The following is a 25,485-nucleotide window of genomic DNA, read 5'->3' on the forward strand; positions in this document are numbered from 1 at the left end:
TGGGACCGGACCAAGACCACCTCCACTCAAAGGTCTCGGTGCAGTTGTTTTGGTCTGTACCCAAGTGCAATTACTCTGTTCACAGCTGCCCAAATGAATCACACCAAGGGGGGAAATGAACCAAAATCCGATTTAACCTGACTAAGAAGTGTATCACGAGGTGCATATGCAGGTCTAAGAAAATGACCAGTGAAGAGGAAAAGACAGAACCAGTGTGTGTGTGTGTGTGTGTGCATATTTACTCGTACTTTTATACAATGAACAAAAAGAGCAATATGAGAATATAACAGTTAATGGAGTCTGTGATAAGTGATCAGTAGTTTTACATACACTGCTTATGGGTTATCCCATCTGAAAGCAGACAGTTTGTAAAGCAGGGTTGAGATAATGTTTGGAAAAGTTTGGAAAAGCTAGAACAGAATGGCATTATATAAATGTCTGACTTTTGTATTAGGACAACACAGTTTCACTCAAAGATGATCTGCAGCAGCAGAGATGGAATTTATTACATGTCAACAACTTTCATTTTGAGTGTCAAATAATTTTGCTTGGGACTTTTATTTGTCTTTTCTGACTTGTAATGGTGTTTAAAACCAAGAGGAGGGAGAGGTGCAAGGTTAGCATTATTTATGAAAAATTTCCAATAAATTTTGAGAAGATGCCAGTCAGCTTCTTGTAGTGCACTAATGAGAACATAAGGGGACAAGTGGCATGGTACCCTAGGGTGTTTGAATCATATTCATCATCATGAATGTTATTTTTTAATGTAAGTCTATCTCTGGGGATCTGTTAAATGTTCTTAAAGGCAGAAGGAACTTGCATGTTAAACATTATTCTTTGTAACTGACTGAGGGGTTGTCATTTCAGTTGCCAATTACTGACCTTCCTTATGAGGAGAGAGATGTGTTATATCAAGTGCTGGATTTTATTCTTCTTTCTTTGAAACTACTTCATCACATCTTGGAAGCTCCATGGGTATTTCTGCAATAACACACAGGAATGCTTTGAAAATTGATGATAATCAGAATAACACCTCCCACATAGTTTTCATATTAAATGGATTCTATAGCTTGGGTGAATGGAGGCCTCTTCTCTCTGTTCCTTTTCTGCTCATGTTTCTGATGTCTCTTCTTTCCAACTCTATTCTTTTGTACCTGATCATATCAAAAAGAACTTTACATTCTCCAATGATTATTTTAATAGGACTTATGGCTGTGGTGGATTTGTGTCTACCAATAGTTATTGTCCCCAAAATGCTGCTTGGTTTTTTATTCAACTGGGACGGCATCTCCCTCGCAGGCTGTTTGGCACAGATGTTTTGTATTCATTTTGTTGGATCTTTTCAGTCAACTTTACTTGTATGGATGGCGCTAGATCGCTATTTCGCCATATGTAGGCCACTCTATTACCATAAATATATGGATATATCTAACTTTCTGAAATTTGTCATTATTCCTGTAATCAGAAATGCACTCTTGATTATAACGATGATTTGCCGTGCTGGAGCACTGACTTTCTGTAGGAGGAACGTGATGGATCATTGTTTTTGTGAGCACATGGCATTGGTTCAGTTGGCATGTGGAGACATCTCAGTGAACAATCTTATTGGACTTGTGAGTGCTTTTCTTATTCCAACGGCTGATTTTGTTTTCATAACTGCATCATATATCTTCATATTTGCTTCTGTATTCAAGACGGGGAGATCTAATTTTAAGGCTGTCAACACCTGTATCACACACATAATTGTAATGACAGTTACCTTAACTTTTGCTCTAATAGCTTTTATGTCATATCGGATAAAGAATAACTTTTCATCTAATAGCCGTCACTTTGTGAGCACAATGTATTTACTGTTTCCAAGTTTTCTCAACCCAGTGATTTATGGAGTAAGAACAAAAGAAATTCGACAACAGTTACTGATGTTTATGAAGTGTCTTAAAATTTCTCCTGTCTCTTGAGAAAATCAAAAATGGCATGATTAGTTCCTGACTATATTTGTGCTGACTGCACTGCATTTCTTCAGTGTTGCCCTGAACATTTCTACTGCAAAGATGTCACTATGTCATGCTCCAAACCACGGACCTGACTCTTTTCATGTGTCCTTAGTCTGAATCACCTTCACTGATCGTTTAAATAAAGTCTCACAGTCTTGTTTATTGAAGAATGGGAGCCTGTTACCGACAAATAAGTAAATTGTCAAGGTTGAGTAGTACCATTGCACTGGGAACTATTCAGTTCTTCAGGTCAGTAGAGGGCATTTTGACTCTCATAGTTGGCACTAGCAGTGAGTCTGAAGGAACCACTGTCAGTAGTGACTCAGGTCCATGGGGGTGTTTCCCATGCTTCAGATTAAGTCACATGCTATAGTCACAGGTAGTCATCATAATCCTCACCTGCTGTGCTGACACAGCCAGTGGGAGGTGTTTTGAGCATTTTAGCATCTCATTGGCTAGTTTTCATCATGAATGCACTGCTGATACAGTTTTGTGATATGCTGTATCATGTGTAGACCTCATCCCTAATATCAGCAGAAGGGGCAGTTAGAAAGTAATCAGCACACATGGGAGGAATGAATCTTTTAGACAAGTGATTCAGTGCACTTCAAAGATTCACTACTGTGCACATAAGAAAAAGTCACAAAAGAACTAGAAATTGACTAAAATAATTTTGCTACCTCTATAATCATATGAACGTAGTAATTATCAGTTATGAAGAGTCACGCATAGCCAGAGAAAGATTCCTTAGTGATGTACTAATGGTGTTATTTACACTAATGCCAGTGAGAGAAAGGAGAGGGAAGGGAGAAGAATAGGAGGCCAAGCCAAGACTCAGTGCGAGAGTCCAGGGTCATCGGAGGGCCACTAAAGATATGGATTTGATGCAGTGGCGGTTCTCGCTTCTATGGTACCCTGGGCAAACCCCCTTCGGCAACCCCCCCCCCCCCCCCCCCCCCCCCCCCCTCTCGAGCATGAATACATTACCCATGCCTCAACAGTGTCAGCAAGAGTCAAGACTAAATCAATTCACCTTGGTGGTATGCAGATCAGCAGCGACGGAACATGTTTCAAAGTCGAGGAGCAAGAACACACAGTAAACCCAGACTTGTAAGGGGGTCTGGGTGCATCCACCCCCGGGGAAAATGTTCTTAATTCTGGCAGCTAAATGCACCATTTTCCTGTAAGTTGAAATAGAAATGGAAGCCTAAAGGCATTGGTGTTGCCAGGATATCATAGCGTAAGCTACATTGTGACTTCGCTACTCCTAATTTGATGCAATCAAAACTGTGAAAACACAGACACCGGAGCTGGAGAGCTGAAGCCTTCAAAGCACGAAGCACATTTTTAGCATCTAGGATGGCCTACTTTAGATGGAATTACAAATAAATTGTGCCTTATAATCAAGTAACCTCTGTTGGTCATTCTGATTTTCCAAATCAACAAAATACAGTGGCGACCTGATTGGTCCCGTGGGTCGGGACACAGGGACAAAAGCTTTAATTGGGGGAACTGCCATCAGTCACTGGCACGCTGCCAATCATTGACACGTCCGCGTCTCATACATTCTGGGCATGCTGTTGGTTGGAAACCCAGCAGGAGAGGGGCAAAACCCCCAGGGGATATGTAAACCTAAGTTATGGAAAGTTCGCTCTCCTTTCCTTGTGGCTTTGTTCTTTTTTTTTTTTGAGTAAGTTCACATTGCAGTTGTGCAGTGTTGTCCAGGGCAACCTGTGTTTTCCGGAGTAAATAATGACTTACTTTGATCTTCACCTTTCTGTGCAAAACATTACAATACATTGCACAGCCATTGTAGGCTACGCTTCGCCCTTCTTCTTAAACATTATTACGTTACGTACCTTGCGATCTAAACATAAGATTGGCTGGTGATACGGAGTGACATCATAACCAGGAGTCAAACATTAATCCCAAAATAATGGCTATGAGCTCCTTCGTTTACAAGCGAGAGCGTGTTTCTGCCTACTCTTGTCCAGAGTTTATATGAATCAGCTAAAGAAAGGCAAGTGACACCTCCTGCAAACATAAATACATGTACCTGCACAAATCAAACTGTATATTAGAAGCGAGCTGGGTTACTGCTTCAATGGTTAACTTCTTTCTCCTTCCTTTAGCATAATGTGAACGGTGTTGATTAACATAGATGTTCTGAGAGCCAAAAGTCCTGCTTCTGGCACCCCAGGTGTACACTGGTTTTATATTATTCTTAATGGTTTTGCACAAACCACACAAAAAAATGCAACAATATGTCTGTGAAACTATTCAAAGTACTATGAATGAATTGTGGCTTATTTGGAAGCATTCTGTAGTGTGACTGATTATACTAATTGCATTTGTACTGTACAAAGTTAGAGGTGCACTATTTGATAGATTCCCCCGCTCCCACTACATTGGGCTTCCAGTGAGGAGACCTGAGGTCAACCGAACTCCGCCCTCCTCCCCATTTCGTGCTTCTGAGAGGGAGACCTCAGGCATTAACCCACCTAGCTCACAAACTAGAAGCAGGGTGCCCACTCCGATAAGGTTACCTGACCCATAGGGTGACATGATATCACTGACGTGACGTGCAAATGAGAGATAGAAAACCGATCGTGCAAATGTCACCATTCCGAATTTTTTGTTTGTGCTGGCGCACCCGTGCCGCCGCCCGTCAATATGTCGCCCTGGGCGGCCCAAATCCGCCCCTGAGTTCCTCAACCTGAATACATACAGTCATGTGTTGCTTAACGATGGGGATACGTTCTGAGATATGCATCGTTTTTGTCATTGTGCGAACATCATAGAGTACTAACACAGACCTAGGCTATATGGTATAGTCTATTGCTCATAGGCTACAAACCTAAACTTTTTTTTTTTTATAAGTAGAAAGAGTACACTCTAAAATAACGATACAAAGTACAATATAGTAAATATGTAAACCAGTTGCATAGTGGTTTATTATCTTTATGAAGTATTATGTATCGTACATAATTGTATGTGCTATACTTTTATACGACTGACAGCGCAGTAGGTTTGTTTACACTAGCATCACCACAAACATGTGAGTATAGCGTTGTGTTATGATGTTAAGATAGCTATGACGTCACTAGGCGATAGAAATTTTTCAGTTCCATTGCAATGTTATGGGATCACCGTCATATATGCGGTCTGTCAAAACATTGTTATGAGGTACATGACTGTGTATGTGTACATATATATATATATATATATATATATATATATATATATATATATATATATATGTATATATATACAGAGAGGGAGAGAGTGCTGCATTAACTACTTACATCATTAAGTGGCAGTGTGCAAGTAAATGTAATTTTATTACTTAATCAAAGCAGCGTCTGAGTACAGGTGACTGTAAACCATGCTGATCTTGGGAGTTCAACAATAATGATGTGAGGTTAATTTATTTGAAAGAATCTTCCAATAAATTTTAAGAAGATGCCAGTCAGTCGCTTGTAGTGCACTAATGAGAACATAGGGGACAAGTGGCATGGTACCCCAGGGTATCTGAATCATATTCATCATCATGAATGTTATTTTTTAATGTAAGTCTATCTCTGGGGATCTGTTAAATGTTCTTAAAGGCAGAAGGAACTTGCATGTTAAACATTATTCTTTGTAACTGACTGAGGGGTTGTCATTTCAGTGGCCAATTACTGACCTTCCTTATGAGGAGAGAGATGTGTTATATCAAGTGCTGGATTTTATTCTTCTTTCTTTGAAACTACTTCATCACATCTTGGAAGCTCCATGGGTATTTCTACAATAACACACAGGAATGCTTTGAAAATAGATGGTGCAGATATTGATGATAATCAGAATAACACCTCCCACATAGTTTTCATATTAAATGGATTCTATAGCTTGGGTGAATGGAGGCCTCTTCTCTCTGTTCCTTTTCTGCTCATGTTTCTGATGTCTCTTCTTTCCAACTCTATTCTTTTGTACCTGATCATATCAAAAAGAACTTTACATTCTCCAATGATTATTTTAATAGGACTAATGGCTGTGGTGGATTTGTGTCTACCAATAGTTATTGTCCCCAAAATGCTGCTTGGTTTTTTATTCAACTGGGACGGCATCTCCCTCGCAGGCTGTTTGGCACAGATGTTTTGTATTCATTTTGTTGGATCTTTTCAGTCAACTTTACTTGTATGGATGGCACTAGATCGCTATTTCGCCATATGTAGGCCACTCTATTACCATAAATATATGGATATATCTAACTTTCTGAAATTTGTCATTATTCCTGTAATCAGAAATGCACTCTTGATTATAACAATGGTTTGCCGTGCTGGAGCACTGACTTTCTGTAGGAAGAACGTGATGGATCATTGTTTTTGTGAGCACATGGCATTGGTTCAGTTGGCATGTGGAGACATCTCAGTGAACAATCTTATTGGACTTGTGAGTGCTTTTCTTATTCCAACAGCTGATGTTATTTTCGCAGCTGTATCATATATCTTCATATTTGCTTCTGTATTCAAGACAGGGAGATCTAATTTTAAGGCTGTCAACACCTGTATCACACACATAATTGTAATGACAGTTGCCTTAATTTTTGCTCTAATAGCTTTTATGTCATATCGGATAAAGAATAACTTTTCATCTAATAGCCGTCACTTTGTGAGCACAATGTATTTACTGTTTCCAAGTTTTGTCAACCCAGTGATTTATGGAGTAAGAACAAAAGAAATCCGACAACAGTTACTGATGTTTATGTGTGTGAAAACCTCTCCTGTCTCTTGACAAAAATGGCATGATTAGTTCCTGACTATATTTGTACTGACTGCTCTGTATCTCTTCAGTGTTGTCCTTTATCATTTCTACTGCAAAGATGTCACTATGTCATGCTCCAAACCACAGACCTGACACTTTCCATATGTCCTTAGTCTAAATCACTTTCACTGATTCTTCAAATAAAGTCTCACAGCCTTGTTTATTGAAGAATGGGAGCCTATTGAAGAAATGCAAATTTTCTAAGATTAATAATACCATTGTACTGTTTGATAATTAATAATCCATTGTATCATCTCTCAAAACTCTACAGCTAAAAACCTTGGTGCGATATTTTTCATCATGAATGCACTGCTGATATAGTCATACCGTTGAGATAAGATTTGTCGTGTTGAGTCGAAAAGTTTTTTTCTGTTGGAAGCTAGTTTGGTTAATTGCTAATAAAGCCGCAATGGAAACAGAGGACATTGTCCATGTTTTATTAAATAATACACCATTCCATTCGTTGGACTACAGTGAGAACGTCAGGGTTAAAGCAGCAGGGAGACCAGTTCCAAAAATCAAGATTAATAAACCAAAAGGTCAGTGTGTTCAACACCACATGGTATGAGAAATACCCATGGCTCACTGGCAGCCTAAAGAACAATCGATTGTATTGCTGGCCTTGCCTGCTAATGGGGAAATCGCAAACGTGGTCTGTTCAGGGATTTAGTGACATCCAGAATTTGGATAGGGCAATAAAACGCCACGATAAATGTAAAGACCTTGTTGGTGCTGCAGTTCAATTGAAATTGCTGGGCAGGATGCCGATTGATCAAATTGTGGATGAGGGTGTACGGCTGCAAACCGCGCAGCACAATGCAAAAGTGCGCCGTAATAGAGATACCCTGAAGCGCCTGCAAGAGTTGGCATTCGGGAGCATGTCGAGAAGGTCAATTCAGACAACAAGGGAAACTATAGAGAGCTAGCAGAGGTGATTTGCACAATATGACGATTTACTTGCAGAGCATTTGCAATCTTCATCTGTGTTTACCGGCATGTCTAAAACCATCCAAAACAATTTCATTTCAGCAATAGCCACCTCAATTAAAAGCGAAATCAAGCAGGAATTAGACATGGCTCCCTTCTTCTCTTGGCAAATTGATGAAACCACAGACATAAGTTGTTATTCACAGCTCTCAGTCATCATCCAATACGTAGATCATCAGGGCAGTATTCAGGAACATTTTCTGGGTTTTTTCGATGTGTCAAGTGGGCGAGATGCGCAGTCGTTGTTCGAGTTTGTGCAGGCCGAGATGTCAGGGTACAATTTCACGGAGAGACTCATTGCACAAACTTACGATGGTGCTGCAGTGATGGCCTCGGGATCTAAATGGCTTGCAGGCTAAAGTACGAGAAGTGGCTCCTAGTGCAACATTTGTTCACTGCTATGCCCATCGCCTAAATTTGGTCTTGAGTCAGGGCGTCAAGTTTATCCCCAAGGCAAAAATCTTTTTCTCTACTCTGGGTGGTTTCGCGTCTTTTTTTTTCCAAATCCAGTAAGAAAGTGGCAATGCTTGAGGAATTTGGTTGTGCTAAAATGCCTAGGAATGCTCCAACACATTGGAATTTCTCATCCAGGGTGGTGAATACAGTTGCCTCTAATTATGACAAACTGATAAAGACGTTCACGGGCGTCGTTGAACATCTGTCTATGGATGACGAGACCACACGTTTGGCTGATGGATTGAGGGCTAAATTAGAGGACTTTGATTTCATGTTTTTACTTTTTACTTTTGAGGAACTGTTTTCACACACTGATGTTGTATTTAATATCTTACAACGCAAATCAATGGATGTTTCCTTTTGCAAAAGGCACATAGAAAACCTCATGCAAGTGCTAGATGAGCTAAAATCAGAGATGGCCTTTGACAAGACATACAGTAAAGCTGCCACACTGACAGAGGACCCAGAATTAGCTCACAGCAGACAAAGAAGGCAGGGCCAGCAGGATCAACGTCAGGTCTATAAAACACTGTATGGTTCCATTCACGACAGCATCAGGGCCCAAGTCACTCAACGCTTTCAACATCTTGACCGCTTGCATTTCATGGAGCTTTTAGATTTTGAAAAATTGGACTCTTTCAAAACAGAATTCCCAGCTCAAGCACTAGCCAACTTGTCAGAAACCTATGGCCATCTCTTTGATGAAGTGAAATTGAAAGTGGAACTGCAGCATTTTTATAGTGATGCAGAGATCCATTCATCTCAAAAACTGTGTGATGCCATTAGCTTCATGAAATCCAACGGTCATGATGAAGCAATGCCTGAGCTGTACAGACTAATGTGTCTGATTGCCACTATCGGTGCCACCTCTGCAGGGGTTGAGAGAAGTTTTTCTTGCCTGAAACGAATAAAAAGTTATTCCAGAAACACCATGGGACAGGACAGGCTGAAAAATTTAGCCATCATTTCAGCTGAAAAGAGGATTCTCAAGTCACTTAAACAAAATCCTCATTGGTATGAGCAGGTCATAGATATCTTTGCTACCCAGACAGCCAGGAGAGTCAACTTCTTTTTTAAATAAATGCCCATGTACCCTCAGTAATTGGCTTAAACCTGGCACATCCCATTCAGTCTAAGACTACAAATGATCAGTTTCAATCATTTTTTCCCCCCACAAAATAACAAAGTAAACCTTGTTGTAAAGCTCCGGTAGGGGAGTGTCTGAAGTGTAGTGTCCAGAGGGTAGTGCGTATTGTTCCTCAAAAAGACAGTGAAAACCTGCCGTGCGTTCAAGTTAGAAAACAAAGGCAGACGTTCACAAACATTTTCAAACAGTTTTTCGTTTGCTTTCACTGCGAACGTTTGCGAACACATATAACAGACATGGACGCTGGACTAAGGGAGATGTGTGTCCAGATGGGAGTTGTCCTAGAAAATATATGTAAGTGTTCGATTTATTTACTTAATCTTTTTACACCAATTCAAGTGGATAACTTGTTTAACTGTCAGCTATGTTGATAGTTTTTTCTGAAAGTCTCTTTGTTGTATGCTATCGTTATCAATCCTTAGCGTTAGCTAACCGATTGTGTTGCTCTCTGGTTGTTAGTTTTGGCAAACTCGCATACATCACATACAGCTAAAGCGTTAGGTATTTAAATTTTGAAATGATGCCTGGGTTGTTATTAATAGCCTCGAGGATTAATGTTGTCGGAGTATGCTGACCGAAAAAACGTTCAGTTTTAAAAGTTCAAAGAAAAGCCGTTTGCCTGGAACGTTCGCCTCAGTTTGCCAAATTTGAACGAACCTCTAGAGTATTGGCTGCCACAGCAATTGGCTGGTCATCCAACATAATTGAGTTCATGGTGTTGGATGACCAGCCAATTGCTGTGGCAGCCAATACTCTAGAGGCCTACCCTCTCTGTAATCTTTTTGACCTTGTTGCTGTCTCGAGGAAATTTCTCCCTCCTTTTAAAAGTATCATCCAGTGTGTGTTGCTACAGCCTTTGGCTGAGATACCTGAGTCAACCGTTGAGTATTTTTTTTAGGTGCCATATCAAATTTGTAGTATTGAACGCAGCTCTGTTACTACCGCCTTGCGAAATGCTTTCATTGCAAAAATTACAAGTGGCTGTTGGACTGCTTTCGTTTCCCAATTTAAAATATTTCCACACTGCAGACATTTTAGCCGCGTCCTGCCACAAACTGTGCCCTCCGTTTTGGACACCTGTGTGCTGACGTAAAACAAAGGATCGGGCATAGGGTCGTGCTCAATAAAGCCGATACGATCAGTTAAAAAAAATGCCTTAATCGGCCCGCAAAGCGATCTTTCAGATTGGATGGGAACATCCCTAGTCTTTATCTAGTGTTAGCAGATGCTTCACAAAGTTTAGAGAGCGTTAATAAGAACTCAATTTCTGTATCTTTCAAAAAGCTTTTTCTAATTGAGAAATCACCTAATTATACAAGCAGAATCCCTTCTACATTTGGTATGCTTTTCAGCATTTCTGAACAAACTAGTTCGCAAACTAGGTACTGGTTTCTCAGACAGTGGCTATTTTAAAGCCCTGCAGTACCTTTATTATTGTCTGGTTGGTTACAGCACTTTAGTTTTCTCTTGTTACATATGGTGTACGAGTAGAGGAATGTGGATTTGAATTTTGGCACCATCTGAGTTCAGTTCACCACAGGGTGCTGCTCTCTGAGGCAATCTGGCCTTAGTCGCAATTTACTCTCATCAGCATATGTCCAGATGGTGCTGCGATCACTTGTCAAGCACAGCCTGTGCATGAGATATGACAATGGGGAATTTTTTGGCAGTTGTAATTATTCTTTGTGCCTGTGGCTGGGTCTGGAACTGAGAGAGCGAGAGAGAGAGAGAGAGAGAGAGAGAGAGAGAGGAGAGGATATGGGGAGAGTTTGCGATTTTATAATCTCACATTTAGTGAAATAATTAAAAGCCCATGTATTGAAATGTAGAGAGTGTCAGCTCCAATTACCGACAGTGGTAATAGCTAAGATGGTCAGGTTAGTGTTTTCATTTTGCTTTGAGTATGCATTGAATCTCCCTGCGACAAATGTACACTTGCATTTTTAATTGTAACCAACAGAATATACGATGATCAAGGATGAACAAACTATGGCTTTGTACTTGGCCATGGTGGGAATATATAGATTTTTTGTGGCAGGCACTCAAACATGAATTCAGTTAGGAAAATCATTATTTATTTTATCCTAGCAGGAAAATTATATCTCTTTTTTCAATTACACTTTTAGTTTAGCTTTTTTTTTTTTTAATTTATCCTCCAGGGATCAATAAGGTATATCCCCTTATTTCATACCAGTATGTTTAACATGCTATGCAGGTGGCACGACATATATGCACTGAAGTCCCCAGTGGTATTCTAATTAAAACACAGGGGGGAAACTTGACAAAAATCTAAAGAATTGGATTCCTTTCATGGGAAGCCCACATTAACATCATGTACTTATTAATTAGTTAATCAGTGTCATCTCAAGAGATGTTCAGAACTCTTAACAGCAGACTGAAGGGATCTGATGTTGATAGATGATTGTGCATAAGAGCAGCGTGCATGAGTTCTGATTATTTGCACTGGAAGGTGTAGCATTCTTTAAATCATCTTATTACATTTGGAAGGTGAGAATATATCATACCATAGTTACACAATACTATATTATGTTGTAATATTGCAGTAGTAAGATTATAGTTTAACTGAGCCACAATATAAGCTTGAGCATTTTGATTCTTACTCTGTTTGGGGCACTCAGCAGTTACTGACACAAACCTTTCAGTGGCAATTTTACCAAACAGTTATATGACAAAAAAAAAAAGAATGTTTACTTGTCTTCACAAACATTTTCTCTCTCAATCATTACTGAAAACTATTTCTTAAGTACATACAAATTTTGACGGAATAGCAAAGGATACCGATGTATATATAGTATAGATAGATAGATAGACAGATAGATAGATAAATTATATAGTAGATAATGTGTTAATAACTTAATACTTCTTACACACGTTTATGGATTTTTTTTGCACTTTTAATTACAGAATCTCTTTTGACGTGAAAGCTTTCCAAAATTAATATCTTGCAAGAATGTTTTCCTCTTTTCCTCCAAATATTGCTGTCATATGACTGAAGAAAACTTCCATCCACAGAAATCCTTCTTTTTCCCACAGTGCTCAGTGATCATCATTCACAGCTGACACCATATCATATACGGGGTCTTTTTGTTCCTTATAACCACATGAGGGAACTTATATTACAGTATCTACGATTCCTGAAAACAAGGTGCAGGTTGAGATTTATATGGTACAAGGTATGGGATTTATTTTAAAATCAAATTCAGTTGATGATTAGAGATGAAGAGATATTTGACATATGTTCATGTTCTGCTATTTTGTATATGTAGCTTTTTTTCTGATGTCTCAAGCCAGCTGAGTGTTCTTAACATGACATGTTATAACTTTTGCTAGTAAGCAGTGGGACTTCAACTTTATTTTTGCTTTCAGCATACTAAAAAAAAAAAAAAAAACACATTTTTGAGCATGGTTACCATGGCCCTTTCTGCTGTTTTTATTTTCAACTGGAATCATTATGGTTTTAAACACTGATGCCACCACATCATTATTAGGACCAATGGACATAAACATCTTCATGTAGTGAGTTTACTCAAATGCCTTTAATATCTATTAGGCATACACATATACATTGTAGTAGACTCCACCCTCTGAGGTCGTAGAATTACTGCCATATTTAATACTGCCTGCCCCAAGACCCTGTTAGAAATATTAGTAATAATGGACATGTGTCAGCCTGGTTACATTCTACTACACTTGGTTTGGTTTGAATATTGTGGTTCTGCTGTTCATGAATATGTAGTTCTGTCTTTGTAGAATGTGTAGATTTGTTGTTTTTATTGTTGTGTTTCTTTTCAGTGTTTGACTTTGCTGATATTACACCATTGAAAGTGCTGTATAGGCACTAAGACATGACATCCACACCACGAATATAGCAATGACATTCTAATTAAACACAAGGGAACTCCTGACAATATTTCAATTGCCAAGCGAGTGCCATCTCAAGAGGAATGTTAAGTCTTCTCAAAAGCACTGTGAATGGTGACTGGGCCTTAGTCATATGTCATAAATTGGTTAGATTATCTCTGAGACAGATAACAGCTTTCCTCTTAGATTCAAATCACCACACTGAAACTTATAATATTCTGTAATCAATTTATCACATTGTCCTCAGGCATTTCAAAGACTCTAAGAAAAAAAAAATCATCATCGGAGTTCGAAATTTGGTCATTTCATTTCACAAATATTGTTGTACCTCTGCTTTGGGAGCTGAGTATATGTAATATTGTTACTAGATAATGCTGTTATTTTATAATATAGAATGTGTAAATGTTTTAATAACAATGTGGCAGTTTAACTGACTTATCATTAACTTATCATATTTTAATCCTTACAGTCATTTAGAAAAGTAGATGTGACAAAATCTTCAGTAACAGTTCTACCTAACCACAATAACAAAACTTAATATCTTGCCAGTATTCACAGACATTTGATTTTCCTTAATTTGGTTGATGTTTTAGAGCAATTTCAAAAAAGCATAAAGAAATCATTGCAATGTTTGACTCTGTAATTGAAAATGCTTCCCACACAGAATTCATACTAAATGGTTTTCATAGCTTTGGTGAATGGAAGTCCTTACTTTTTATTCCTTTTTCTCTAATATTCTTGTTGTCATTTTTTGCGAACTCTCTTGTTATACACATAATAATATCGAGAAGATCTCTTCATTCTCCGATGTGTATTTTGATAGGCCTATTGGCTGTCCATGATTTGTTTGTACCAATAGTTTTTGTTCCTCGTATGCTGCTCAGCTTTTTATTTGACTGGAATGTTATCTCACTTCAAGAATGTTTGACTCAAATGTTTTTCGTTCACTTCTTTGGAACATTTCATTCAACAATTTTGTTATGGATGGCCCTGGATCGCTATTATGCAATATGCACACCTTTACATTACAATGAACATATGGCCTATCCAAATATCTTGAAATTTGTTTTGGTTCCTACTGTGAGGAACAGCGTCTTGATTCTTGTGATGGTAACTCTTGCCAGCTCATTGTCCTTCTGTCACAACAATGTGATGGATCACTGCTTTTGCGAACACATGGCATTAGTTCAACTGGCATGTGGAGACATTTCCATCAACAACCTTTTTGGACTCATGGCTGTCTTGCTTATACCGACAGCTGATTTTGTGTTTACAACTGCATCTTATATCGTCATTTTTGCTACTGTTTTCAAGTATGGACAAAATCATCTTAAAGCCATTAACACCTGCATCACACACATAATTGTCATTACGTGTAGTTTAATGTTTTTTCTGATAGCTTCTTTGTCATACCGCATAAAAAATAACTTCACGCCTAGTAGCCGTGTCTTTTTCAGTGCAATGTATTTACTTATCCCAAGTTGTTTCAACCCAATAATTTATGCAGTAAGAACAAAAGAAATTAGGCAACAACTAGTGCAATTTCTGACCCTTGTAAAAATTAAACCCCTCAGATATTGAGGAATTTGAAACCTGTTGAGAGAGAGAGAGAGAGAGAGAGAGAGATAAAAATATGTAAATTTAAGCACGTTCATATTTGTTGAGTGTAGCATCATCTTAATGGTGTAAATGTGCATTTTGCAATAATTAAATGACATGTTTCTTATATGTTTAATCAGTGTGATACTACAATCTGGTGCAAACTGCTCTAACATGCATCAATACAAATCAATACAAAGTGTATTATACCCAGTTGACAGTGTGGCATGTAGTATGGCTTTTTTTGCTTCATAACCATATGAGGGAACTTCTGTTACATTATTCCTGACTCCTGAAAACGACTGGTAAATACTGCACATAAGCAATAAGAAATCCAAATCCCACTTGTAGGTTGAGACTGTGCAATAAGTAGTTTTACTGCGATCAGTGTTCCAACAAAATTATGTACTTAAAAGGAGAAACTGTACTATGCACTGGACAATCTGAAAAATGACCACAGAAGCCAAAATTGAAAATTACACTTCTCTTTATTGGTTCAACTTGTGCAAAGACGTGTTCCTTTGGGTTTTGATTTTAAATAAGATGATGTTAGCTTGTAAGTACATTAAGTAATATGTTCAATTGTTTCAAAGATGCAATCAAAGGCCTGTATCTCTGATGAATGTTGCTCCTTGTCATTTTACACCATCTCTGTTTTATAACTTGTTCACCACGTGAAAAGGGGAAGTTGGTGTGAACAAAGGAATCTGGGAAACATAAGGTCAAGGAAAGGGCAAAGATGAGCGGCCATTAGGACTAATGTTTTATAAAATAACCAATGCAAGCTGGTTTTTAGTTGTCCTCGGGGTCAAAGTATGAAGCAAAGATATAAAATCTCTCATAAACGAAGGAGTCTCCGAAGCTCACTGAACTATCATTGTTTGGTGTCTTCCCAATGGCCACTGTACTGCATGCAAGGGGAATAAAGTAGCAGGTGTGAACATGTCTGACTCCAGTTTCTATTTTGGAAAAAAATAGCAACCACACTCGATAAGAAAGGTCTCAGTGTCACAATAAACTTTTCAATCAAATTTCAGCCCATACTGCAGCCCAATGAAGACATTTTTTTTTATTCAGCATCGGTTATAGGTTAATATTAGATTAGATTAGATTCAACTTTATTGTCATTGTGCAGAGTACAGGTACAAAGCCAATGAAATGCAATAGCATCTAACCAGGTAAGTGCAGGTAGTGAGTACTGCAGTAGTGATGTTATATCTTACAGTATATACAGCATTACAGACAGTGGTGATACAGTATATACAGCATTATAGACGGTGGTGAGCAATATATACAAATATGTATATATATTAATAATGATATAATGTTATACATGGAGGTGAAGCTGACAGAGTAGACAGATGAGTGTATATGTATAGGTTGAATAGACTGTAACGACCTCGTCTCCTCCCTCACCGACTCCAGCCATTCAGCGATCGGCGTCGCCGGTTTACTAATCATCGGCCTGTCCCTTCATCATCCACACCTGTGTTCACTTTTGCTTTCCCTAATTCCCCCCTCTTTATTAAGCTCTCTGTTTCATTCTTTCGTTGCGAAGTCTACACTTACCCTACGTGTATTCTGAGCGCTCTGTAACCTATTTTTGGATACTTTCTGTGTCATTCTGTTTTGCCTCCAGTTTGTTTTCCGTCCCGTGTTGGTATTTGTTTATTTTGTACTCGCCTGTACAAAATTAAATTTCATTAAATTTCAACTATCTCTGCACTTGCGTCCGGCTACCTGGTGATTTTGTGACATAGACATAGTAGACAAAATATATACAGTATGTTTATGTATAGTTTGTATAGGTATGTATAGGTACTCTTAACAGCATGAGCGGAAAAGCCAGTGCAAAGGAGCAGAAAACAGTGCATATAAGTACAGAACAGTGCATAAAGTAAAGATAGTGCTGTGGAGTTCAGCTGGGTCACAGCCTCATGAAAGAAGCTCTTCCTGAGCCAGCTGGTGCCTACTGGCGCCTGCCAGTTGGGAGGAGGGTAAAGAGACCATGGTTAGGGTGGGATGCATCCTTGATGATGCTTTCTGCCCGGCCCAGGCAGCATATGGTGTAATTGTTCTCAATGGTGAGCAGTTAGGTGCTGGTGATCCGTTGGGCAGTTTTCACTTACCGCTGGAGTGCTTTACGGTCTGCTGCGGAGCAATTGCCATACTACACAGAGATGCAGTTGGTGAGTATGCTCTCAATGGTACAGCGGTAAAAGCCCACCAGTATCTTGGAGCACAGATGAGCTTTCTTAAGGCTCCGCAGGAAGTAAAGCCGCTGTTGTGCCTTTTTGATGAGGATGGAGGAGTTCAGGGACCAGGTGAGATTGTCAGAGATGTGGACACTAAGGAGTTTGAAGCTAGGTACACACTCCACTACAGCTCTGTTGAGTCCACAATGATCTCCTTGGTCTTCTGAGCGTTAAGGGCCAGGTTGTTGTCGGCACACCACCCAGCCAGGTGCTCGACCTCATCCCTGTAGGCCGTCTTGGCGTCCTCTCTGATCAGGTCTACCACTGTGGTGTCGTCTGCGAACTTGATTATGGTGTTGGTACGATGCACAGGGACGCAGTCGTAAGTGAAGAGGTAGTACAGGAGAGGGCTCAGCACACAGCCTTGGGGCACGCCGGCGTTCAGAGTGAGAGTGGAAGAGGAGAGGTAATCTAACTTAACAGACTGGGGTCTGTTAGTCAGAAAGTCCAGAGTCCAGTTGCGCAGGGATGTGCTAATACCAAGCTGGCTAAGCTTGGAGATCAGCTTGGAGGCAATCACGGTATTGAATGCTGAGCTGAGTCAATGAACAGCATTCCGACGTAAGAGTTGGAACTGTCTTGGTGAGTCAGGGCAGAATGGAGTGCCATGGAGACGGCGTCCTCCGCTGACCTGTTGGTGCGGTAGGTAAACTGATGAGGATCCAAGGTAAAGGGCAGGCAGGATTTGACTATTTCTTCTGAGTTACCATTACTATTTGGTCTGAATTACTCTCACAGGACACTGTTTAATTTATCTTTCTTACATTAACCTAGCAGACCTGTGTAATGTCATTTTTTTCATTTTTTTCACCTCAGTTCCATTTTCTTGCCTTATTTGTTCACCACTTATTTTCAGGTTCATATTCAACTGGATTGGCACCTCTTCCAGTCCAGACTGCAAATATTTTGTCATGACAAATAACTGCCAACGTTTTGTAATGACATCATTGGAACAAATCAGTCAGCCACTTTTTGGATGGCACAGTTTGAGTATTTTGTAATATGATAACATTATGTAGTGATGTCAGATATCACCAACCATAGCAGTGTCTTCATGTGTATAAACTGCAGGATTCTTTAGATGCAGCTGAAAACTGTGAAGTCCTTACTTCCACAAGCAACAAACTAATCCACATTTCTACGCTCAGACCCCAGCTACTGTCCCAATGGCTCTAATGTTAAAATGCACTATTCATCATTCTATGATGTATTGTTACGTGCGGCGCACTGTGCGTTTTGTTTGTGTGTGTCTTGTTTTGTTTGCGTCTCTCTCTCTCTCTCTCTCTCTCTCTCTCTCTCTCCACAGGTATCCAGCTGTGGCGGGCTGGCAATACCCCCCTGGCCTGATGTTGTGTCCCGCCCCTCTCTCCCGTTCGACCAACCAGGGAGGGAGTGCCCCTCGCGGTTCAGCCAACCGGACGCGGAGCGCCAACATTTAAACACCACTGGATGCATTGTGCTGTAGATTTCGGTCTCGCTGCTTTTGCCTTTCGTGTGTTTTTTGCCATTGTTGTTACAAACTTGCCATTCTGTGTTCGACCTTGTATTCTCGTTATTGACTTTGTTTGTGGATTGCGCTCTGGATTTGATGTTTTGGTTGTGGCGGGGAGAAGGACAGGTAAGAAAGGGGATCCCCGCGATAGTGTTAACGCTGTATAGGGGTAGGTTAGAGGCAGGTGCCACTTTTGTATTTCGGTTACTAGTTAGTGTAGTCAGGTTTCCTTTGGCTCTGCCACCTTTTTGTTTTGTAGCTCAGCGTGTGTTTTCCGGTGTAGCTCAGGGTGGTTTTTGTTTTACTAGTTTCTTTTCTTTGGCACCGTCTACGTCCTCTCCCACCTTCGTGTGTGTTTGTGTTTGTAAATACTCTTGTATATATATATATATATATATCACTTTGTAAATATCACCAAATATATCGTGCACTTCCTTTTACAATTCCCGTGTCCGTGTGTTTCTCCCCTCGCACCGTCCCAATCCAACACTGGTGGTGGGTTTCTTTATGCTTCGTCCCTGCTTCAGACCCAACTCACCATCTGGGAAGTAACATGTATACTTCATGGCTCTTCCTGAACTTAGCAGTGGCACTTATCCAACAGACAGAGCCTTAATGGCTTTTTGTTTAGTTTGTATTCTGCCTATCTTGGAAGTCATTTTGAATCAAAGCATCTCCTACATGAATAAATAAACTTTCAAGCTTACTTGATATAGGCACATGTAACCTTCAGATGCAAATAAGGAGGTTTCTTAAGCTGTATAACTGATGCAAAATGGTATGCCATGTCAGTCTGAGTCGAATGTCATCATTCACAATGGAAAGACCTCTACTGTGAGGTTTAATTCTCTTGGTCACAGTAATAGTTACATGGTCTTCCACTAGGGGCACTGGTGAAGCTACAGTTACCATATGGATTGCGGGTCAAACAGTTCTTTACTCATGTAGGTGAACTGGAGGTGAGCCAACAGTAAGGATGCTCCTATAGTGCATATCTCCAGTTAGATCCCCCTCATTTGTGTTTTGCAATATCATTTGAAATATTAAATACTTTGAGCATTTCCTCTTTCATGTAAACTACCTGTGCTGGAACCTTTTCTCTTCTCTGAGGTAAAGCCTTACTGCATTAGACACACTTATAATTTATTGATTAATTTTTAATCACACTTAATTGAATTAGATCACTTCCTGCTCCAGAGTCCCACCTCAAGTGTCCTATGACCTGGAACAATTCATCAGGCCCTAGTAAATGCATACTATTACACTGTGTTGTACAACTGTGCCCTCCACTGGTGATTTGTCAGTGATTGTCAGAAATGGAAATGTTTAGATATGTACGTATATCTTTGACACATATCATGAATGGAAATATAACTAAGTAACAATACATTCATAAAGAAAAAGAATGCTGCATTTGGGCAGAGCTTATAAAGGAAGTGTTTCAGCAAACCAGACTACTCAGAAAAAAAAAATCATAGGAATGCCTTTAACTCTGAACTAACTCTTTGCTATTTTGAGTCTTACTTATTGGATAGTTCTTTATTAAAAGTATGATTTGTACAAAAAATACTGGATCCAAGCTAAATTCTACAAATTTCACTGAGGAGATCTGCACTGAAGGTTTTAGGTAAAGAAAAGCCAAAATAGTTTTGCTTTCTCTGTCTGTGTTTTTGGGGGTTTATTTACAACAAGCTTACAGAATCAAATATAATAATTAAAAACGCTAATGACATACTGTCACTCAGTTTTTTTTTGTGCATTTACTCCGGAAATGTATCAGAAATTTTACAGTTACAGAATCATTCACTGTTAATGTTTCATAACCCACAATTATAATGAAAACACAAGGGAAGGGTTGACATTATTCACTGGAGATACTGGAATTTTGCTCATCATTGTGGATGTTTGTTTTTGACATCAGAATGTGTGTCATCTCAAGGGGTATGTTATTTGTTTTTAAGAACAGGAGGAATCCGTCCTTGATAAAATATGAATCGGAGCGATGAAGAGAGAAAGAAATGTAGTTTTAATCTCAGCCTGCACCGGTCAAACTTATCTGTCAGCTTTTTTTTATCAGAGATGGAAAACAACTGTGGAAAATGACATACACTAGACTTCGCTCTCTTGGAAACTTGTATACCTGTCTTAAGGTTTTTAGTGGGAACCATCATGAATATTATGACATTCAGAGATGTTGGTTTTAGAGACTTGGAGACATCCTTGACCCACGCAAGAAAACTATTTGTGGTTTGATCAGAACATGGTTTGGAAGTTATAAGGTTTTTGGTGTGTTTTTTGTTTGTTTGTTTTGTTTTGTTTTTTGTTTGTTTTTTTGTTTGTTTTTGAACAATACAGAAAGCAAACTGTCAACAGAGTACTTAAAAACTACTGTTGGATATTTTACCAATCTTCAGTAACAACACAGGTTCTTAAACTCACTGAAACTGGACGAAATTTAAATATTTCTCACTATGTTGGACTATCATTTAAAAAACATCTCTCATAAAGTTTTCATACTGAATGGGTTCCATAGTCTAGGTAAATGGAGGCCTCTTCTCTGTGTTCCTTTTCTGCTTATGTTCCTGCTGTCTGTTATGGCCAACTGCATTCTTTTATATCCAATCATATTAAAAAGAAGCTTACACTCACCAATGTTTATTTTAATTGGGCTTATGGCTGTGGTTGACATGTGTTTACCTATATTTGCTGTTCCTCATATGTTGTTAAGCCTCTTATTCAACTGGAATGGCATTTCCCTTGATGGCTGTTTGACACAAATGTTTTTTATTCACTTCTTTGGAACATTTCAGTCAACATTTCTTTTATGGATGGCACTTGATCGCTATTTTGCAATATGCACACCTCTATACTACCACAAACACATGGCCTTCCCAAATTTCTTAAAATTTGTCATTGTTCCATGTGTGAGGAACAGCATCTTCATCCTTGTGATAATATGCCTTGCTAGACCATTGTACTATTGTCACAGCAATGTGATGGATCATTGTTTTTGTGAACACATGGCATTGGTTCAACTAGCATGTGAAGACATTTCTATTAACAACCTTGTCGGACTACTAACTGCTTTCCTTGTGCCAACAGCTGATTTTGTGATCATTGTTGTGTCCTATATCATCATATTTTCCACTGTCATTCGGTCTGGGCAGTCTCACACAAAAGCTATCAATACATGTATCACACACATAATTGTTATGACAGTTAGTCTAACTCTTACATTAATGGCTTTTTTGTCATACCGCATAAGAAATAACTTTTCATCAAATAGCCGTGTTTTTCTGAGTGTGATGTACTTACTCTTTCCAAGCTGTTTCAACCCAATCATTTATGGAGTGAGAACAAAAGAAATAAGGCAACAGCTGTTACATATTGTGAGGAATTTGAGAATTTCAAGAATTTCTGGAGAGCCTCTGACTAGTATTTAATAATTAATAATTCACAGAAAACCGACTGATCAGACTTCATATCAAAGATTTAATTAATGTGTATAGACATGCTGCTGAGTGAGACAGTTTGAAGACTTTCTTTCGATCTTAGAGTAACGTTTTATATGTTACTACTAAATTATTTTCTGGCCCATCTGCATGTAGCAAATTACATATTCCAAATGAAAATAAGAATATTTTAAAAAAATGGTTTGATATGAAAATGAACTTGATATTAGAACATTACATTTTGAGTATGTGCAGAGGATTAAAATACATTCTTGATCAACATGTATGTGAACATCTGTTTGACTACAAACATCATGTACTTTAATATCATGTGACTAAAATATAAACAATGTTTAAGCATAACTCACTATATCTGTAATGAAAACAACAAGGTCTTGACCAATGTCCTCCATATTTGCTGGCATCTGTTTGCCTACACTTAAGGCAGTTTTGTGGTTCTTCCACCACATGATAAAGCAGCATTTCATAAAGTAAGGCATTTAGAGAAGAAATAAGGACTTGTGGATTTGCTGAACATAGGAGGCATTAGGAGGACATTATAATATGTATATTACACACACACATATAATATAAGTTATACATTCATATATATATATATATATATATATATATATATATATATATGTGTGTGTGTGTGTGTGTGTGTGTGTGTGTGTGTGTGTGTGTGCGTGTATGTATGTATGCATTTAAATTATATTATTATATATAGTTCTCCTACATGTGCATGAGGGTATGTCTATATATAGATAAGGTGGCCATACCTCAATTATGATAACATTCATACAGTTTCAGTTGTCATAGATATTTTTAAATTAGTTGAATTTGTGCATTTGTGGCATCTTAGATATTTTGAAAACCCCACAGCTAGATCTTACAGTTCATGCCAGAACCCTGAAGCACAGTAATAAAGGCAAATTTATTTAGAAAAATAGATAAAGACTTCAAAAATAGTTAGAGACCTTTACTAAAAAATGTATCAAATGAAATAATCCTTGAGAAGAGAAACAAAGAATAAACAGCCGAACAGAATGTGTATAAAATCCACAAAACTCAAGAGCAAAATTACACAGAGTTCCAGAACTGACTTGTCTTTAACAAAGCTAGCTCAAGTCTGAGCACAGATAGAAAGTTAAGGGGTATTTAAATGGGGAACACAACAAGACACAGGTGAAAGCAGTGATACAATGAGTGTAAAACCTCTGAAAGGGTCAGAATGTTTCCACTGCAGCCCTCTGGTGGACACCATGAGAATTGCCTGGAGTCGTGATAACAGTTTTTGCTCTTGTGCCATTAGTGTGCTGCTAATGTTAGCTTCATTCTAACATAGATCTTCTGATCTCATATGATCAGTGGGGTAGGTCACCACATGATCTTTTCAGTCACATCATCAGTGGGGTAAGTAGGTGTTTCTGGTCTTTTTAATGAGATAACTTCCCCCAGGGGATCAAGCTGAAGGTAAACAAACCTCAACTTGTGTTCACACAGCAAATCTGCAGACTTCAGTGTTAGTTCTCCTCAAACAGAAGCATAAATCAAGCTGCTGAAATTTTCAGATGAAACAACCAAGGTAGTCCTTCTCTCCAACTATGATGAGTCCATCCACAGGACAGACAAAATTTAGTGTCAACTTATGCACACAACAATGTGCAGCTCAGCGCACTTAAGAGGGTGGAAATGAAGCTAGACCTGTGCAAGCAAGAGCCCTGTTGATGCCTGTTGGACATGGTAAGCAAAGAGTAAGTATGGCAGCCATTCATTCCATTCCTAATCAGAGTCTTCCACAAACTTGGGGAGCATGCTCTTCAGTCTTTCCACTAGTGCATCCGCTTGAGGGTGGTATGGTGTGGTCTTTTTGCCCTTAAAACCCAAGCACTGATATACCTGTTTGAGTAGTTTGGATGTAAAATTGCTGCCCTGGTTAGTCAGCACTTCCCTTGGGAATCTCACCCTCAAAACCAACTGGAGAAAAGCATTGCCCACCTGCCTTGCCTTGACATTTCTCAAGGGAAAAGCTTCAGAATATGTAATAGCATAATCCGCTATCACCAATATGTATCTGTCGCCCTTCCGACTACATTCTAATGGACCAGCAATATCCATGACAACCCTGCTAAATGACACTTCAGTAACTGGCATTGGGATCAGAGGGGCTCTATTGCCTTTCCTGTCTGGTGCAATCAACTGACACTCACCATGAGATTTACAGAACTTAATGAACTTTGCATACATGTTAGGCCAAAAGAACTGACACACAATTCTCTCCCAGGTTTTATTTTGGCTTAAATGACCTGCCCATGGACCTGAGTGACCCCACTCCATTACCACTGGTCTCAATGAACCGACTGCTCTGCCCCCTCCCCATGTCAGTACAAAATGCACTTCTTTAAATTAAGCGTGGGCCAAGAAGCATCCCCATTATGATGGGTTCTGATGCAATGCCAACAATTGTAAAAGGAGATGAAGTCAAGAACTTGTCTATTTTAGCGTACAACTTGCACAGGTAGCCACCTGAAGCACAGGATCAAGAAGTGACTGCCTGACAGTCAAAATGGCATTGTATATATACCAGGCAAACAGTACAGTCCACACAAATCAGTCAGTCATGATGTAGACAGAAATGAAAAATGTCTACACAGCTAGTTATATTGATGATGCTGGGAACTCTAAAAAGCACAGAACAGACAGTGTCGGGTTGTTTGCTTTATGGCTGTCCCCTTCCTGAGAACTAGATGAGTCCTTGTGATGTCACCCCGGGGACAGAGGGGGATGCCTGTGGAGGTGATGAGGCAGTTGGAGAGGTCCTTAATTCTTTACCTTATAACAGGGGAAAGTATCTATGGCAAGATGCTATTTTCTAGGGCACAACAAAGCCCTTCAATGTCACAGGTGGCATAAACAGGAAAACAGCAGTAGTTTGGTTCCATCAATTACCATCTTCCATCAACCCTGCATACAGTGGATGTGGAGTCCTATCTTTGAAGGTCCCTGATATCTGTATTGCCAAATCAAAGTGCACATCAGAATTAGGCTGTGGAACTGTCCTCTGCACTTTAGCACCCTTTAACTTTTCCCTCCCCCTCTGACTCAGTGACTTTGGTCTTGCTGTTCAGGAAAAGTCAATACATCCCATAACCTCTCTCTCTCCCCTTCCAACTTTCCCTGCAAATGGGTGATTGCCATGTTACAACACTTTTCTGACTGCACTAGACTGGTTAACCCAAGAGAATCTCTACCTAGAACCATCAGATAGGGTTACTTTTGTGCAGTGATGAACAACTCTGGCAGCCACACTGATTCTTTGGCTGGTTTTGGTTAGAGTTCTTTGGTCCCAAGTCACACATCACCGTTCACCATCCTCAGAAATTGTTCCAGGACTAATTTCCAATTTCCTCTCTAG

General features: G+C 39.2%; 4 protein-coding genes across 4 annotated transcripts; all 4 read left to right on the forward strand.

Annotated features, from left to right (window-relative positions):
• Positions 1–971: 971 nt before the first annotated feature.
• Positions 972–1,958, forward strand: LOC115814966 (olfactory receptor 52K1-like). The gene has a single exon (XM_030777937.1). It carries the CDS (start codon positions 972–974, stop codon positions 1,956–1,958), a length of 987 nt encoding a protein of 328 aa, XP_030633797.1.
• Positions 1,959–5,768: 3,810 nt separating this feature from the next.
• Positions 5,769–6,767, forward strand: LOC115814967 (olfactory receptor 52K1-like). Its single transcript, XM_030777939.1, has one exon. The coding sequence runs from the start codon at positions 5,769–5,771 to the stop codon at positions 6,765–6,767; it is 999 nt and encodes a 332-aa protein (XP_030633799.1).
• Positions 6,768–13,896: 7,129 nt separating this feature from the next.
• Positions 13,897–14,850, forward strand: LOC115814968 (olfactory receptor 51G1-like). The gene has a single exon (XM_030777940.1). It carries the CDS (start codon positions 13,897–13,899, stop codon positions 14,848–14,850), a length of 954 nt encoding a protein of 317 aa, XP_030633800.1.
• Positions 14,851–21,086: 6,236 nt separating this feature from the next.
• Positions 21,087–22,058, forward strand: LOC115814969 (olfactory receptor 52K1-like). Its single transcript, XM_030777941.1, has one exon. It carries the CDS (start codon positions 21,087–21,089, stop codon positions 22,056–22,058), a length of 972 nt encoding a protein of 323 aa, XP_030633801.1.
• The last annotated feature ends 3,427 nt before the right edge of the window (positions 22,059–25,485 follow it).

Source organism: Chanos chanos, chromosome 6 (genome assembly GCF_902362185.1).
Source record: "Chanos chanos chromosome 6, fChaCha1.1, whole genome shotgun sequence".
In the NCBI taxonomy this organism is placed as follows: Eukaryota; Metazoa; Chordata; class Actinopteri; order Gonorynchiformes; family Chanidae; genus Chanos; species Chanos chanos.

Bases quoted from the DNA above. Each gene is read 5' to 3' on its own strand.
- LOC115814966 (XM_030777937.1), top strand. From the start codon at position 972: ATGGGTATTTCTGCAATAACACACAGGAATGCTTTGAAAATTGATGAT.
- LOC115814967 (XM_030777939.1), top strand. From the start codon at position 5,769: ATGGGTATTTCTACAATAACACACAGGAATGCTTTGAAAATAGATGGT.
- LOC115814968 (XM_030777940.1), top strand. From the start codon at position 13,897: ATGTTTGACTCTGTAATTGAAAATGCTTCCCACACAGAATTCATACTA.
- LOC115814969 (XM_030777941.1), top strand. From the start codon at position 21,087: ATGTTGGACTATCATTTAAAAAACATCTCTCATAAAGTTTTCATACTG.